Source organism: Doryrhamphus excisus, chromosome 1 (assembly GCF_030265055.1).
Source record: "Doryrhamphus excisus isolate RoL2022-K1 chromosome 1, RoL_Dexc_1.0, whole genome shotgun sequence".
In the NCBI taxonomy this organism is placed as follows: domain Eukaryota; kingdom Metazoa; phylum Chordata; class Actinopteri; order Syngnathiformes; family Syngnathidae; genus Doryrhamphus; species Doryrhamphus excisus.
In genome coordinates, this window is record NC_080466.1 from 34,936,269 (window position 1) to 34,948,197 (window position 11,929).

Below are 11,929 nucleotides of genomic sequence, written 5' to 3' on the forward strand. Positions count from 1 at the left end.
TTAGCATCACTGTCAAAGATGTTGGATAACAAAAAAAATCAAAAGTGAAACATTGGCTGTAACATTGCAGCAGTGACTATTACACTTTAAAATACAAAATCGAATGTGTAAACAATAAGTGGGTGTAACGTTTGCAAGGTAGTGACTAATTAAGCTTGAAATACTTTTTGGAGAGGGTAATCAATATACCGGTACCCGGAAGTGTGTTTTTTGTCGTGACTAAGCTTGAAATACTACGCTGCCATTTTGTCCAACTTCTTTTTGGAGAAGGGAACCAATATACCGGTACCAGGAAGTGTGTTTTTTGTCGTGACTATTTTTTGCTTGAAATACTACGCTGCCATTTTGTCCAACTTCTTTTTGGAGAGGGGAACCAATATACCGGTACCCGGAAGTGTGTTTTTTGTCTAGGAAGGCGGAACAAATACCGGAATCAGGAAGTGCCGTCACTTCCTGTTGTGTTAGTCTTATTTCAAATCAGAAAGATGGATTTAGTATCGAACAACTGCATAATTAAGTTAATATTGTGTATATTTGTCATCGGTAAGTTTGACTGTGACTGCTAGAGTACATGTCCTTTTATGTTTTTTTGTTTCTGGCTGCGTTTCGTAGACAAGTTGTTCGCTTATTCGACTTCTTTTGTGAGTACAGCTAGCTTGGATGCTAGGCTAGCGAAGCCACTGCCCTAGTTAGCTTTTATCCAAATCCCATCTTCTTTGTACTTTGTTATGCTGTCATTTTTCGGTTAACGTTTAGTGAATTATAGACGAGACAACTTTAACATTTGTTTAAAGGCCATGCCTCGTGAAAAAACACTAGGTCTCCTGGCGAGAACGTGACTGCTCGTGATTTCATTCGCCTGGAGCTCTCGCAGCCTAAGTCTGGAAAAGAGACCTGATACATAATACTTCTGCTTTTAACGAAACATTATTATGAGACAACACACATTTTAACAAAGTCCGGGCTCGGCTTAATTCGGCGAAACAATCATCAAAGACGTTCGTTTAAATGTTAAAGGGCTGTTTTACCTAACTTGTGAAATGGTAGCCAACACCAGCAATTGTATATGACTGCACAAAATGAGCCCATCGGCACTACCTCCAAGTGAATAGTTTTTAGGCTATTCTCGTGTTCTAAAGAAACAGCACAAGTATACAGTATTTTTCTGTATTAGTCAATGTTTCTATTTAGGCTTCAGGATATAAACTCATAGTCCTAGTATGTAGTTCTCGTTTACGCAGTTAAAGTGTTTGTCGTGCAGGTGCTGGCTGTACTTCTGTGGAAAAGAAGATTTATGTACACCTCAACTACACCTTCCCATGTGTGCGTCTACTCAATGCAACTCATCAGATAGGCTGCCAATGTGAGTAAATCAGAAATGGTGTTATAATGAGCGTGTGCCACACAACATCCTTATATTTCAATACTTCTTCCCAGCCTCCTTGTCTGGAAATGTCGGGGTGCTCCATCTGGTGGCGTCTGAGGAAAACCTGGACTGGGTCCTTGGCAGTGGGCCCAATCCTCCTTATATGGTTATCCTAGAACAGCCGCTCTTTACCAGGTACTGTTTGTAAGGCATCGCATCCTGCGGCAGATGCATCTGTTTTAAGTTTCCGGACTTTTTATTCCACCTCATTGTTTACACCATGTCGGTCTGCATCTCAGGTCCATCATGATGAAACTGAAGAATGGCTCCAGCAGGGTGGCTGGCGTTGCTGTCGTGTCCGCCAACACGAATCCAGCTGAGGGTGTATCTCCGCATACAGCCTGTCCCAATGAGAACACAGGTGAGTTGTCTAGATTCCAGCAGATGTTTAAATGGACAATAAGTAATGTCTTAGCATACCGTGAATGTTTTCCACCAGTCCTCTTCAGTGAGTCACAATTTTACATGAGCTTTAGGAGTAGCTCCTCGCAAAAGTGGCAGAGAAGTAGGCAGAAGTCGCAGAAAAAGAAAAAAACCTATCAAATTATGTGTTTTGGAATTGGACGCCGAAGTTAAACTGAAAGATGCGGAAGCATAGTTGAAATCAAAAGTATTGACTCACTCTCTTTCTGTGCGGGTTATCGTGTGTCGTAGGGGTGTGAATCTCAGCACTGAGGACGATTCCATACACATCTCGATGCACTGCCAGCGATACAATACTTATACGATACATGGAATTTTCTGGCGATACAATCTGATTCACCCTGTTCACGATGCGATGCGATACGATACGATAATCATTTAGTTCAAATCAATGCAATCCGATATGATATGATGCAATTCAACATGATGCAAATAAGCAAAGGGAAAAAATGGAATTCAGTATGGTCCTACAAAAAAGGATTTGGCTTTATTCCTTCTAGGCACTTGGCAGTAAATTCAACTAAAGTGCTGTTTGTCTTTTTTACTATGCACCACTTCTTCATCATTCTTTTTGCCGTCTTAAAACAACAACAACTTTTCCAAAACAACTTTCCTCACAATTTCACATCTTTATGCAATTCCAATAACAGTGGTTCAGTGGTGGAGTCAAATAATTAAACAATAATTACTGCTGTAAAAAATACAGTCCAGCAACAGCAATGTAAAAGTGACACTTTCAACAGTGGAATCAATATTTGTTTATATTCCTGTCTGCAAAACATACTGCTAATATGAATGCACTAGCAGCTAGGCTAATACAGTAGTGAGGAGCAGAAAGTGGAAAACAACTTCTACCCTTTTAAAATTGGTTCACAATTCAGGAAGAAGCCAACTGCTCTGCTGTTCTAATGTCACCTGGTGTGCTGAACACTCCTTGGGGGGGGGGGGGGGGGGGGACTTGTTGCAGGGACGGACAAATAGCTCCTGGACAATTTGGAAAGCTGTGGAAGATCCACTGACCTGATTTGCGTGGTTCTTCCCCGGCATTCTTTGCAAATGACGGACGTTTTCCGTCTTTCCTTGAGAATCCGTAGTGTTTCCAAACATACCATTTAAACGTTGCGGGGGGGGGGGGGGGTTAAATATAGAAACTTCCTCGTTGCTGCTTGCTACGAACGTCCATGCTGTTTTACTAGTAGTAGTATGTGCCTCGCGGCTTCCGTCCGTATTCAATACAAAACACCAAATAATGATGGTGCCTTCATGGCACCTGGGGAACAGCATATGGGGTGAAGTTGAACATTATTAAAAAACGGCACTTGCATCGGATTTTACCGATACCCACAAACGCATCGCAATGAATCTAGTTTCACCCGTCAATTGCATCCATACCCAGTGAATGCGCCGATGTACTCGCATCGTGCGCATTTGCATCGATGTATCAATTAATATCGATTATTTTCCACACCCTTAGTGTGTAGCCGCTCGATAGGAGTCCACACCTCGCTAAAAGGGCCAAATGTGAAAAATAGGTCTCTTTTTAATATCCATACCAAAAATGTAAAGTGCATATTTTATGCATCTTATTACCGTTAGGTGTGTATTCTGAGAGCTACGATCCGACCATGGCTCACTGCAACGTCACCTTGTGGAACCCATTCGGAAGCGGCCTGTCCTATGAGGAGTTTGATTTTCCCATATTCTCCCTGAAGGACGACAACGACACCCAGCTCATTCGGCAGGTGGCGTGCCTTCTATTGTGTCTGAACTCGTCCACATTGCCAACGTTGTGAGAGCTACTTGATGTAAATCCGTCACTTCCTTCCAGTGTTACATGGATCACAACCGCAGAGCGAACAGCAGTGCACCCCAGTACCCTCTGTGCGCCATGCAGCTCTACTCACACATGTCCGCCGTCACTGACACGGCCACGTGCATGAGGAGGAACGACATTAACTTCAGCATCACGCCAGGTACTTTCACTTTTAGCTCACATGGACACAGCATTAGGCACAGTGGCATACAGCTGCACTGAATCACACTGACAGCTTTTGCTAATATTAAGCAAGCTTTGTTATCTTTATTAATATTATTGTTAGAGATTTGCAGTTGTGCCCAGTGCACCTAACAATGACAAACTAACAAAGTAGTCATCACCTTGTCTCCTTATGTAGAGATGGTGTGTGACCCGCTGGGAGACTCAAACGTTTGGGCTGCCACCAGGCCCCTCAACAGCACCGCCAAAGGTCACAAGATGGGGGAGAGCGTCGTCATTGCTGCCGCCCGGGTGAGAATTTATTATAAGGATGACAACCCATTGGCGAGATTGGCCATTTGTCTTTTCATCATGTTTCTGTGGGATTTTATGAAATACCGTAATTTCCGGACTATAGAGCGCACCTGATTATAAGCCTCACCCACTACATTTTTAGAGGAAAACCGATTTTGTACATACACAAGCCGCACGTGTATATAAGCCGCATGTGCCCACATTAAAACATGTAATCATATTTACAAAGAAAGACGGTACACCTAGCCGACCTAGTAGCATGTGGGGCAATGAAGCTACATAACATCTCGAGCCGCACCATCGCCACCTTTATTGCAAGTCAGCATCAAGCTAGAAAGAAGGTTTGGAGTGGGAGGAGTGAGGCATATGTCAAATACATTTTTATGGGGCTCTTAATTATGGGTAATTTTTGTGTGGAAACAAAAAATGGCGCCACAAATGGCGGGGATCTACTGTATAGTGTGTGGCATTAAGTTGGTGTTTAGAATATTCTGGTGTGACGGCTCAGTCTCATAACGTGACTCTAATGTAACTCTTCTTGTTTTCACACAGCTGGACAGCCGATCGTTCTTTTTTGACGTGGCTCCCGGAGCTCAAAGCGCCGCTTCTGGTTTCATCACCCTGCTGGCGGCCGCTCATGCTCTGCGGACCATCACCCAGGAGGCCCCGCCCAACCGCACCATCCTCTACACCTTCTTCCAAGGGGTCAGTCCACAGTTGAATGGTTTTGGTTTTTGTATTTGTTTTACAGAAAAACAAACACTTTAAATAATGCTTTATGACCCGCAGGAAACCTTTGATTACATTGGCAGTTCCAGGATGGTGTACGACATGGAGAACCAGCAGTTTGTTGTGGACCTAGACAATGTTCACTCTGTGCTAGAAGTTGGACAGGTAGGTGACGAGGCACCTGCATGCTTAAATGTGGGTTAAATGTGGTTATGATTCAGGCTTCAAGTACGCCACAATCTATTTCAAGTAATATTTTAATATTTTAAACTATATTTAAAGTGTAATGGGCTGCACGGTGGTGAGCACACAGACCTCACAGCTGGGAGACCCAAGTTTAATTCCACCCTCTTTTTTTGTCCATTTCTGTGTGGAGTTTGCATGTTCTCCCCGTGCATGCGTGGGTTTTCTCCGGGTACTCCGGTTTCCTCCCACATTCCAAAAACATGCTAGGTTAATTGGCCACTCCAAATTGTCCATAGGTATGAATGTGAGTGTGAATGGTTGTTTGTCTATATGTGCCCTGTGATTGGCTGGCCACCAGTCCTGGGTCTAGTCTAGTTCTACAGTTCCCTTTCCTCTTTGCCATCACATGTGTGTTGTAGTCTAGGACTACGTGAAAAAGCCATAGCATTTCAGGAATCAAACTATGGAATGGATTGAGTAAGGACCTCAAACAATGCACAACGATGAGCCAATTCAAGAAACAATACAAGCAGTTGATGTTTGCTAAATACAAGGATGAAGAGTCTTGAACCAGTCATGATGTGCTATATATATCACTATATTGACACTTACTATGGTACCCATTATGGCATTGGATGCTCATATCACCTCCTACTTTGGTACGTGAAAAAAATTATTTTTTTAAAATAAATAAATAAAAATTAATAAAATAGGTAAATAAGTAAAAAAAAAACAGCTTAAATTATATTTGGAAACCAGGAAGTGAACAAATGTAACAGTTAGTGATTGTAAAAGTACCAGATGGAGGGGTAGGATTTAATAAGCTTTGCTTCTTCCTACTCCTTTTGGACATGTGGAACTGTGAACTGATTATGGGATGCAATCAATTGTAATCTGATGCATGTTCAAATGAAATTAAACCATTACCATAGTCCAAAATGAATCCCTTTGTGTTGTTTCGTCCACCTCTGGGTTAAACAAAAGTTGTAAAAAATCATCTGACTTTGTTCCAGGTGGGCCTGCGTGCCGACTCCAGACTATGGCTCCACTCTGACCCGGTTTCCAGGAGGAACAGCAGTGTAGACAACGAGGTTTGTGTTTCTCATCCTTCCATTTGACTTTGTCAAAGTAGACCACTGAGGTTCTCCTACTGTTTGTGTTGTAGGTAAAGATGTTCATTGAAAACCTGCAGTCGTCTTTGACGGGTTTAAACGTCACCCTGAGTGAGCCCGCCTTCTCGCAGCCACTCCCGCCTTCGTCCTTCCAGCGTTTCTTGCGATCCCGGCCCATCCCAGGCGTCGTTATGGAGGACCACCCATCGGCTTTCAGCAACAGGTAAAGCATCATGTTGATTAGTGTGTTTTAACACACATCCTGATTGACGTATGTCCGTGTGTCCTGGGTGTGCAGGTTCTATGAGAGCATGTACGACAATGCAGAGTACCTGAACGTGTCCTATCCGCAGAATATGACCCAAGAAGAAAAGCTGGAGTTTGCCACAGAGACAGCCAAGGTTTGCTTGCTTCGACCGCATCCCTGCTCGCTCTTATATAGTACTCCAGCGCAGGATGGTGATGTGTCTGTTGTGTGTATGTTGTCAGGCGCTGGCTGAGGTGGCCACCGTGGTCGCTCGTGCTTTGTACAAGCAGGCTGGAGGAGAACAATCTCAGCTCAACAGCATCAACGCAGACGCCCAAATAGTAAGACTGGTGTCTAATTATAAAGAAATAGCAACAGTTGCCCTTAAATGTCTCCTAAATGCTTTTTGTTTTCTGTGCCTCAGGTGACCCAGATGCTTTACAGTTTCCTCGTCCAGTCAAACAACACCTGGCTGCAGCAGATGGTCCCCTCGGACCTTGCCAACCACCTCAGTGAGTTACACACACATTTCTTACTATAGTAACATCAATTTACTAGTTTTCCCCCTCATAATTTCTGAATTTATACAAAAAATGATCATGTGAGTGTATCATATGTGTCTGAAAAGTAATGGGACTGTGCGTGCTGTATGAGATGTGGGCAAAAGCGGGGATTATCACATCGCCAGACGATTGAATTCAGCATTTGCAACTCCACAAATTAGGGGATTTTTGGGCAGTTTCATTTTTTTAATTGGCAAGTTTTCATTCATTCATTCATTTTCTACCGCTGTTTCCTCACGAGGGTCACGGGGGGTGCTGGAGCCTATCCCAGCTGTCTTCGGGCGAGAGGCGGGGTACACCCTTGACTGGTCGCCAGCCAATCACAGGGCACATATAGACAAACAACCATTCACACTCACATTGTATGGACAATTTGGAGTCGCTAATTAACCTAGCATGTTTTTGGAATGTGGGAGGAAACCGGAGTACCCGGAGAAAACCCACGCATGCACGGGGAGAACATGCAAACTCCACACAGAGATGGCCGAGGGTGGAATTGAACCCTAGTCTCCTAGCTGTGAGGTCTGCACGCTAACCACTAGACCGCCGTGCCGCCCTTGGCAAGTTTTTATTAACAGAAAATAGCTCTTTGCTAAGTACGTATGTGATAATTCCACCATTCATCAGTGGTGAGTACTAATAGGCTGCGTACTTTGAAGTGTGTGTGAGGAGTATTTAGGACTGAAATCTGTATTGTGTTGCGAGCCATGTTGTCAAAAACAGACATTTTCATGGGCATTTCAGTTACACACTGTTTTTCTCCACTTACTGGCGAGCTGAACGGAAGCATCCCAAATAGTGGAGATCTGGAGTATATAATAACCACCGCGGGAATGATACGTCAAAGTTTAATTGTTTGCCCTAAATGATTTTTGTCTGGCAGAGAACACGCCCACCAACTTCTACGTGGGCGTATCTCAGCAGTCCAGTGAGCCGACCAGCCTGGTGAGGCACCTGCTGGCCAACCTGACGGGCAGCGTGGTCAATGTCACACAGGATGACTGCCAGAAACAGCGTGAGGACGAGAAGGACAGCGAGAGCAAACACGTGAGCAAAAGCCCTCCTTGCCCCCCCGCCCCCCCGAGTCAATATAAGTCCACTCAATGTCATTGTCCTCCCCTCAGATATACACATACACCTGGGTTCAAGGTGCAGCACCCCCCAACAGCACAGAGAGGGAAGGTTTCTGTGTGCGCTCCACAGTTCACATCTCCAAGGCGGAGTCGCCAGCCTTTGATCTGCGAGAGTACAACTCCAAAGACTACTCCACATGGACTGAGTCCAGGTGGAAGACCATCAAGGGCCGCGTGTTCCTGGTGGCCAGTCATGAGCTGGAAGTAGGCCACAGTCTTTGATACTACCCTTCCTTGTGCTATATGCATCATCATTATTCCATCCGTCATCTTCTCCTTATCGGTTCGTGGGGGTAGCAGCCTCAGCAGGGCCCCCGGCCACTTGGTCCTGCTCCTCTCAATGCGGAAGAGCGGTTCTAATCTAAAGTTTCTCCTGGGTGATAGCGCTTCTCCGGAGAAAACTAATTTCAGCTGAGATCTTGTTCTTTCGGTCTCTACCCAAAGCTCCTGACCATAGGTGAGGGGAAGAACGTAGATCGAGCTGTAAATTTAAAGCGTTGCCTTTCGGCTCAGCTCCCGATACAGGCACTACACCAATCTGCCGGTCCATCTCACGTTCCGTCCTTCCCTCACCTTTGAACCCAATGTGAGCCAATCCAGTGAAAAACCACACTGCTCCCCCCTGAATCCGAGATCAAACTGTCTGGCAGATCCTGCCCTCCAGAACCCCTGAGTAGCCTTTACCAGGAAGGCTGAGGTGGTGTGATCCCACGACCGTTGGAACACATCCTCTGGTCTGCTACCCGACTCTGCTAATCCAGAGTTAGCGCAGAGCTGTCTACCACGACACTCCTAGCTTCCAGTGCCTTAAGGAACATTCATGCCTGGGGCCCTGCCACTAAGGAGCTTCTTGACCACCCCTGAAACGTGAGAGCCCACCATGGAGTCCCCAGGTACGGCTTCCTTATTGAAATGTTGATGTCTCCGTGGGCTTGAGGAGGACATCTCGATTGGCGGTATGGTCCCACCATACACGGACGGTTGATTGTGCAGTGCCCTCCTGAGATGGCGGATGGTGGGAAGTCGTTCTCCCTGGCTTTGCCAAACTTCCCCCGCCGACTGGCAGAGCTGCAAGCAGCTTGGCCTGCTGATTCCTGTCTGCTGTCTCTAGAGTCCCAAAAAAACTCCTCGTTCAGCTTGACGTCATCCATCACCACTGATGTCCACCAACAGGCTCTGGAATTACCGTGATGGGTACCGACCACCTTACGGCCACAGATCCAGTCAGCCGCCTCGATGATGGATGCATGGAAACACAGCCCTCTCAGACGCAGTGTCCGCTGCCTCCCTCCAAACATGGGAGTAGAAACTCCTTCTGACAGTAGACTCTTCCAGATGTTCCCAGCAGACCTTCATAATGTGTTTGGGCCTGCCAGGTCTGACCGGCATCCTCCCCCACCATCTTGGCCAACCCACCACCAGGTGGCGATCATTCGGCAGCTCCACCACTCCTCATCAAAGTGTACAAAATATATGTCCCCATGGGTGTCCTGGTACCAGGTGCTAATGGGGGACACCCTTATGCTTGAACATGGTGTATGTTATGGACAATCTATAATGAGAACAGAAGTGCAATACACAACACTGTTCTGGTTCGGGCCATTCCTCTCAATCACGTTTTTACAGGTCTCACTGTCACTGCCGACGTGAGCGTTGAAATCCCCCAGCAGAACATTAGAATCCCCAGTGGGGGCACTCTCCAGTACTAGTAGTAGTAGAATACATGTTGACATTCATTTAAAGCCAAAGCTTGTATTTCAGCATTTTTATTGACATTGGACTCTTTTTTTTTTGTTGTCCAATTTTTGCTGGGGGGTTTCTGTGTTTCATTGTATTTCTTTGATGTGCTGCGGGCCAATAACAAACAAGTCGCTGTCTGGAAATGGCAATCTGGGCACGCAAGTTGTGTGCATTGAGTTTTCTATTGCGTCTTTAGATAGCTGAATGTGACTGGGGACCCCTGCCGTACTTTAAGTTATTGTCGAGACCGGCGGAATCACGGCAGCTGGCAGAAAATTGTTCCACAATACTAAAGTTTACCTCCTTGCAGATGCTGACGCTGGGTGTGGGCGTGGGCGTGCTCCTCACTTCCCTGCTGCTCACCTACTTCGTCAGCTCAAAGGCCGACATCCTCTTCAGCTCTCAGCGGGAGCCCACCAACGCCACCTACTGACCACCTGACGTACACCCAGACCACCACTACAACTCCTACGTACGTGTGCATCAGACCCGGACCAGGTTCTTTTTATTTGAATCCAAACACAGGCTGAGGGCTGTTTTCAGACCTCAACATGGTTTTTCCTGGACTCACCGGTTTTAAGTGAGGCAGAATGTGACGACTGGATTGGCCCTGGGTGGACTCTTAGCTACCAGCTACCAGCAGCCCTTTGAAAAGATGTTCATATTTCTTTTTACTAAATTAATGTTCTTGCTTTTTATTGTTCAAGAATGTTTTGTTAATCACGTGTGTGTGTGTGTGTGTGTGTGTGTGTGTGTGAGTGTGTGTGAGACATAGCTGATTCCGGAATATTCACAGCAAAGAAAAGTCCTAAGTGTGTGTGTGTGTGTGTGTGAGTGTGAGAGAGAGAGAGAATATTGTCATGTGCAATACTGTAATCTTTACTGTAGATAACTAATTATTTCCAATGATAAGAAACCACTTTGTGAGACAAATGAACAAGTGAGGTGTGTTAAAACGTTAAGATTCTTCCTACATTGGAGCTCTTTACAACATGTGCTGGCGTTTTTCTTGAAACTGAATTTTGCACTGGTACTCCTGGCTGGCCACTCCTTGTAGATAATTCTTTTTTCTTTCATCATAGTATAATCTGAAACAGCTGTTGTGATGCCTTGGTGAGGAATTAAATTGCTTTTTCTTTTGTTACTTATGCTGTTTTTTTTTTATATAATCACACTTCATTTACACCTATAAGCAATTTCGTGCCTGTTTTGTGAAGTACAACACTGCCATTTTTTGGTACTTGGTATCATATTGATCAACACTTGCAGTATGCAATAATACAGTAGATTTTTGTTTTAAAAGCATAACCCAAACCCACTGTTGCCAACTCCTCAGTAAGAAAAATAGCTATTGGCTCTCCTAGAAGTTGCCAGATGATGTCATCGAGCAATTTAAATATTTGCATATAATGTAACATACTGTAGGAAAAAAGCACAACCTCGTAGGAGAGACAAATAGGTGAGTAAAAACACCTTAATTGTGTTTATAACTACAAATAAACTGTTAGTTTATCTGAAAATTGCCCATCACTTCATCAATATAAAATAATTTCAAAATGTGTGTGTGTGACCAATCACAGCGCAGCGGGCATGCTCGGAGGCGGGCCCTGGGTGGAATAAATTAAAACAGTCCGTTTTGGCAGGAAGCACAAATCAAAGGAAATACAGTTGGAATAGGTGCAGATTATTGTGTAGCTGCTCTATAGGAGACCGCAACTCAATACAAAGGGTCATTAGCATAATATTTTCCATTTAAAGAAAACTCACCAGACTCAGGTTAAGAGAGCAGGTTAAAATTGCCGCAAATGGTATAATATATATATATAGAGAGAGAGGGAATATATATATATAGAAGCGCAATGGGAACAAAAGCACAGGAGAAGGAATGCAGGAGACACGTTTATTGTCGTCGCTTGTCTCTGTACTCATTTGTATCAAGGTACCTCAACACACACACTTCCGGCCTTCAGAATAACAGCACATGCTGTGGAGGGTATCAAAGTAAGGGCGTCACATAAATAGCTTACACTAGATTTGTCAATTTTTTTTCGAAAATATGTTGCCAAGAAGGTTTGAAATG

The 11,929-nt window shown here is 44.7% G+C and overlaps 1 protein-coding gene across 1 annotated transcript; it reads left to right on the plus strand.

Moving 5' to 3' along the window:
- Window positions 1–380: 380 nt before the first annotated feature.
- ncstn (nicastrin) lies at window positions 381–10,993 on the plus strand. Its single transcript, XM_058091378.1, has 17 exons — window positions 381–543; window positions 1,262–1,363; window positions 1,438–1,561; window positions 1,666–1,787; window positions 3,446–3,591; window positions 3,678–3,822; window positions 4,024–4,136; window positions 4,692–4,844; window positions 4,929–5,033; window positions 6,068–6,145; window positions 6,220–6,389; window positions 6,465–6,567; window positions 6,656–6,754; window positions 6,838–6,925; window positions 7,860–8,023; window positions 8,101–8,313; window positions 10,160–10,993. The coding sequence occupies exons 1-17, from the start codon at window positions 486–488 to the stop codon at window positions 10,280–10,282; spliced, it is 2,106 nt and encodes a 701-aa protein (XP_057947361.1). The 5' UTR covers window positions 381–485; the 3' UTR covers window positions 10,283–10,993.
- The last annotated feature ends 936 nt before the right edge of the window (window positions 10,994–11,929 follow it).

Bases quoted from the DNA above. Each gene is read 5' to 3' on its own strand.
- ncstn (XM_058091378.1), top strand. From the start codon at position 486: ATGGATTTAGTATCGAACAACTGCATAATTAAGTTAATATTGTGTATA. The intron at 544-1,261 runs GTAAGTTTGACT...TTTGTCGTGCAG, and splicing joins ATTGTGTATATTTGTCATCG to GTGCTGGCTGTACTTCTGTG. The intron at 6,390-6,464 runs GTAAAGCATCAT...CTGGGTGTGCAG, and splicing joins CCATCGGCTTTCAGCAACAG to GTTCTATGAGAGCATGTACG.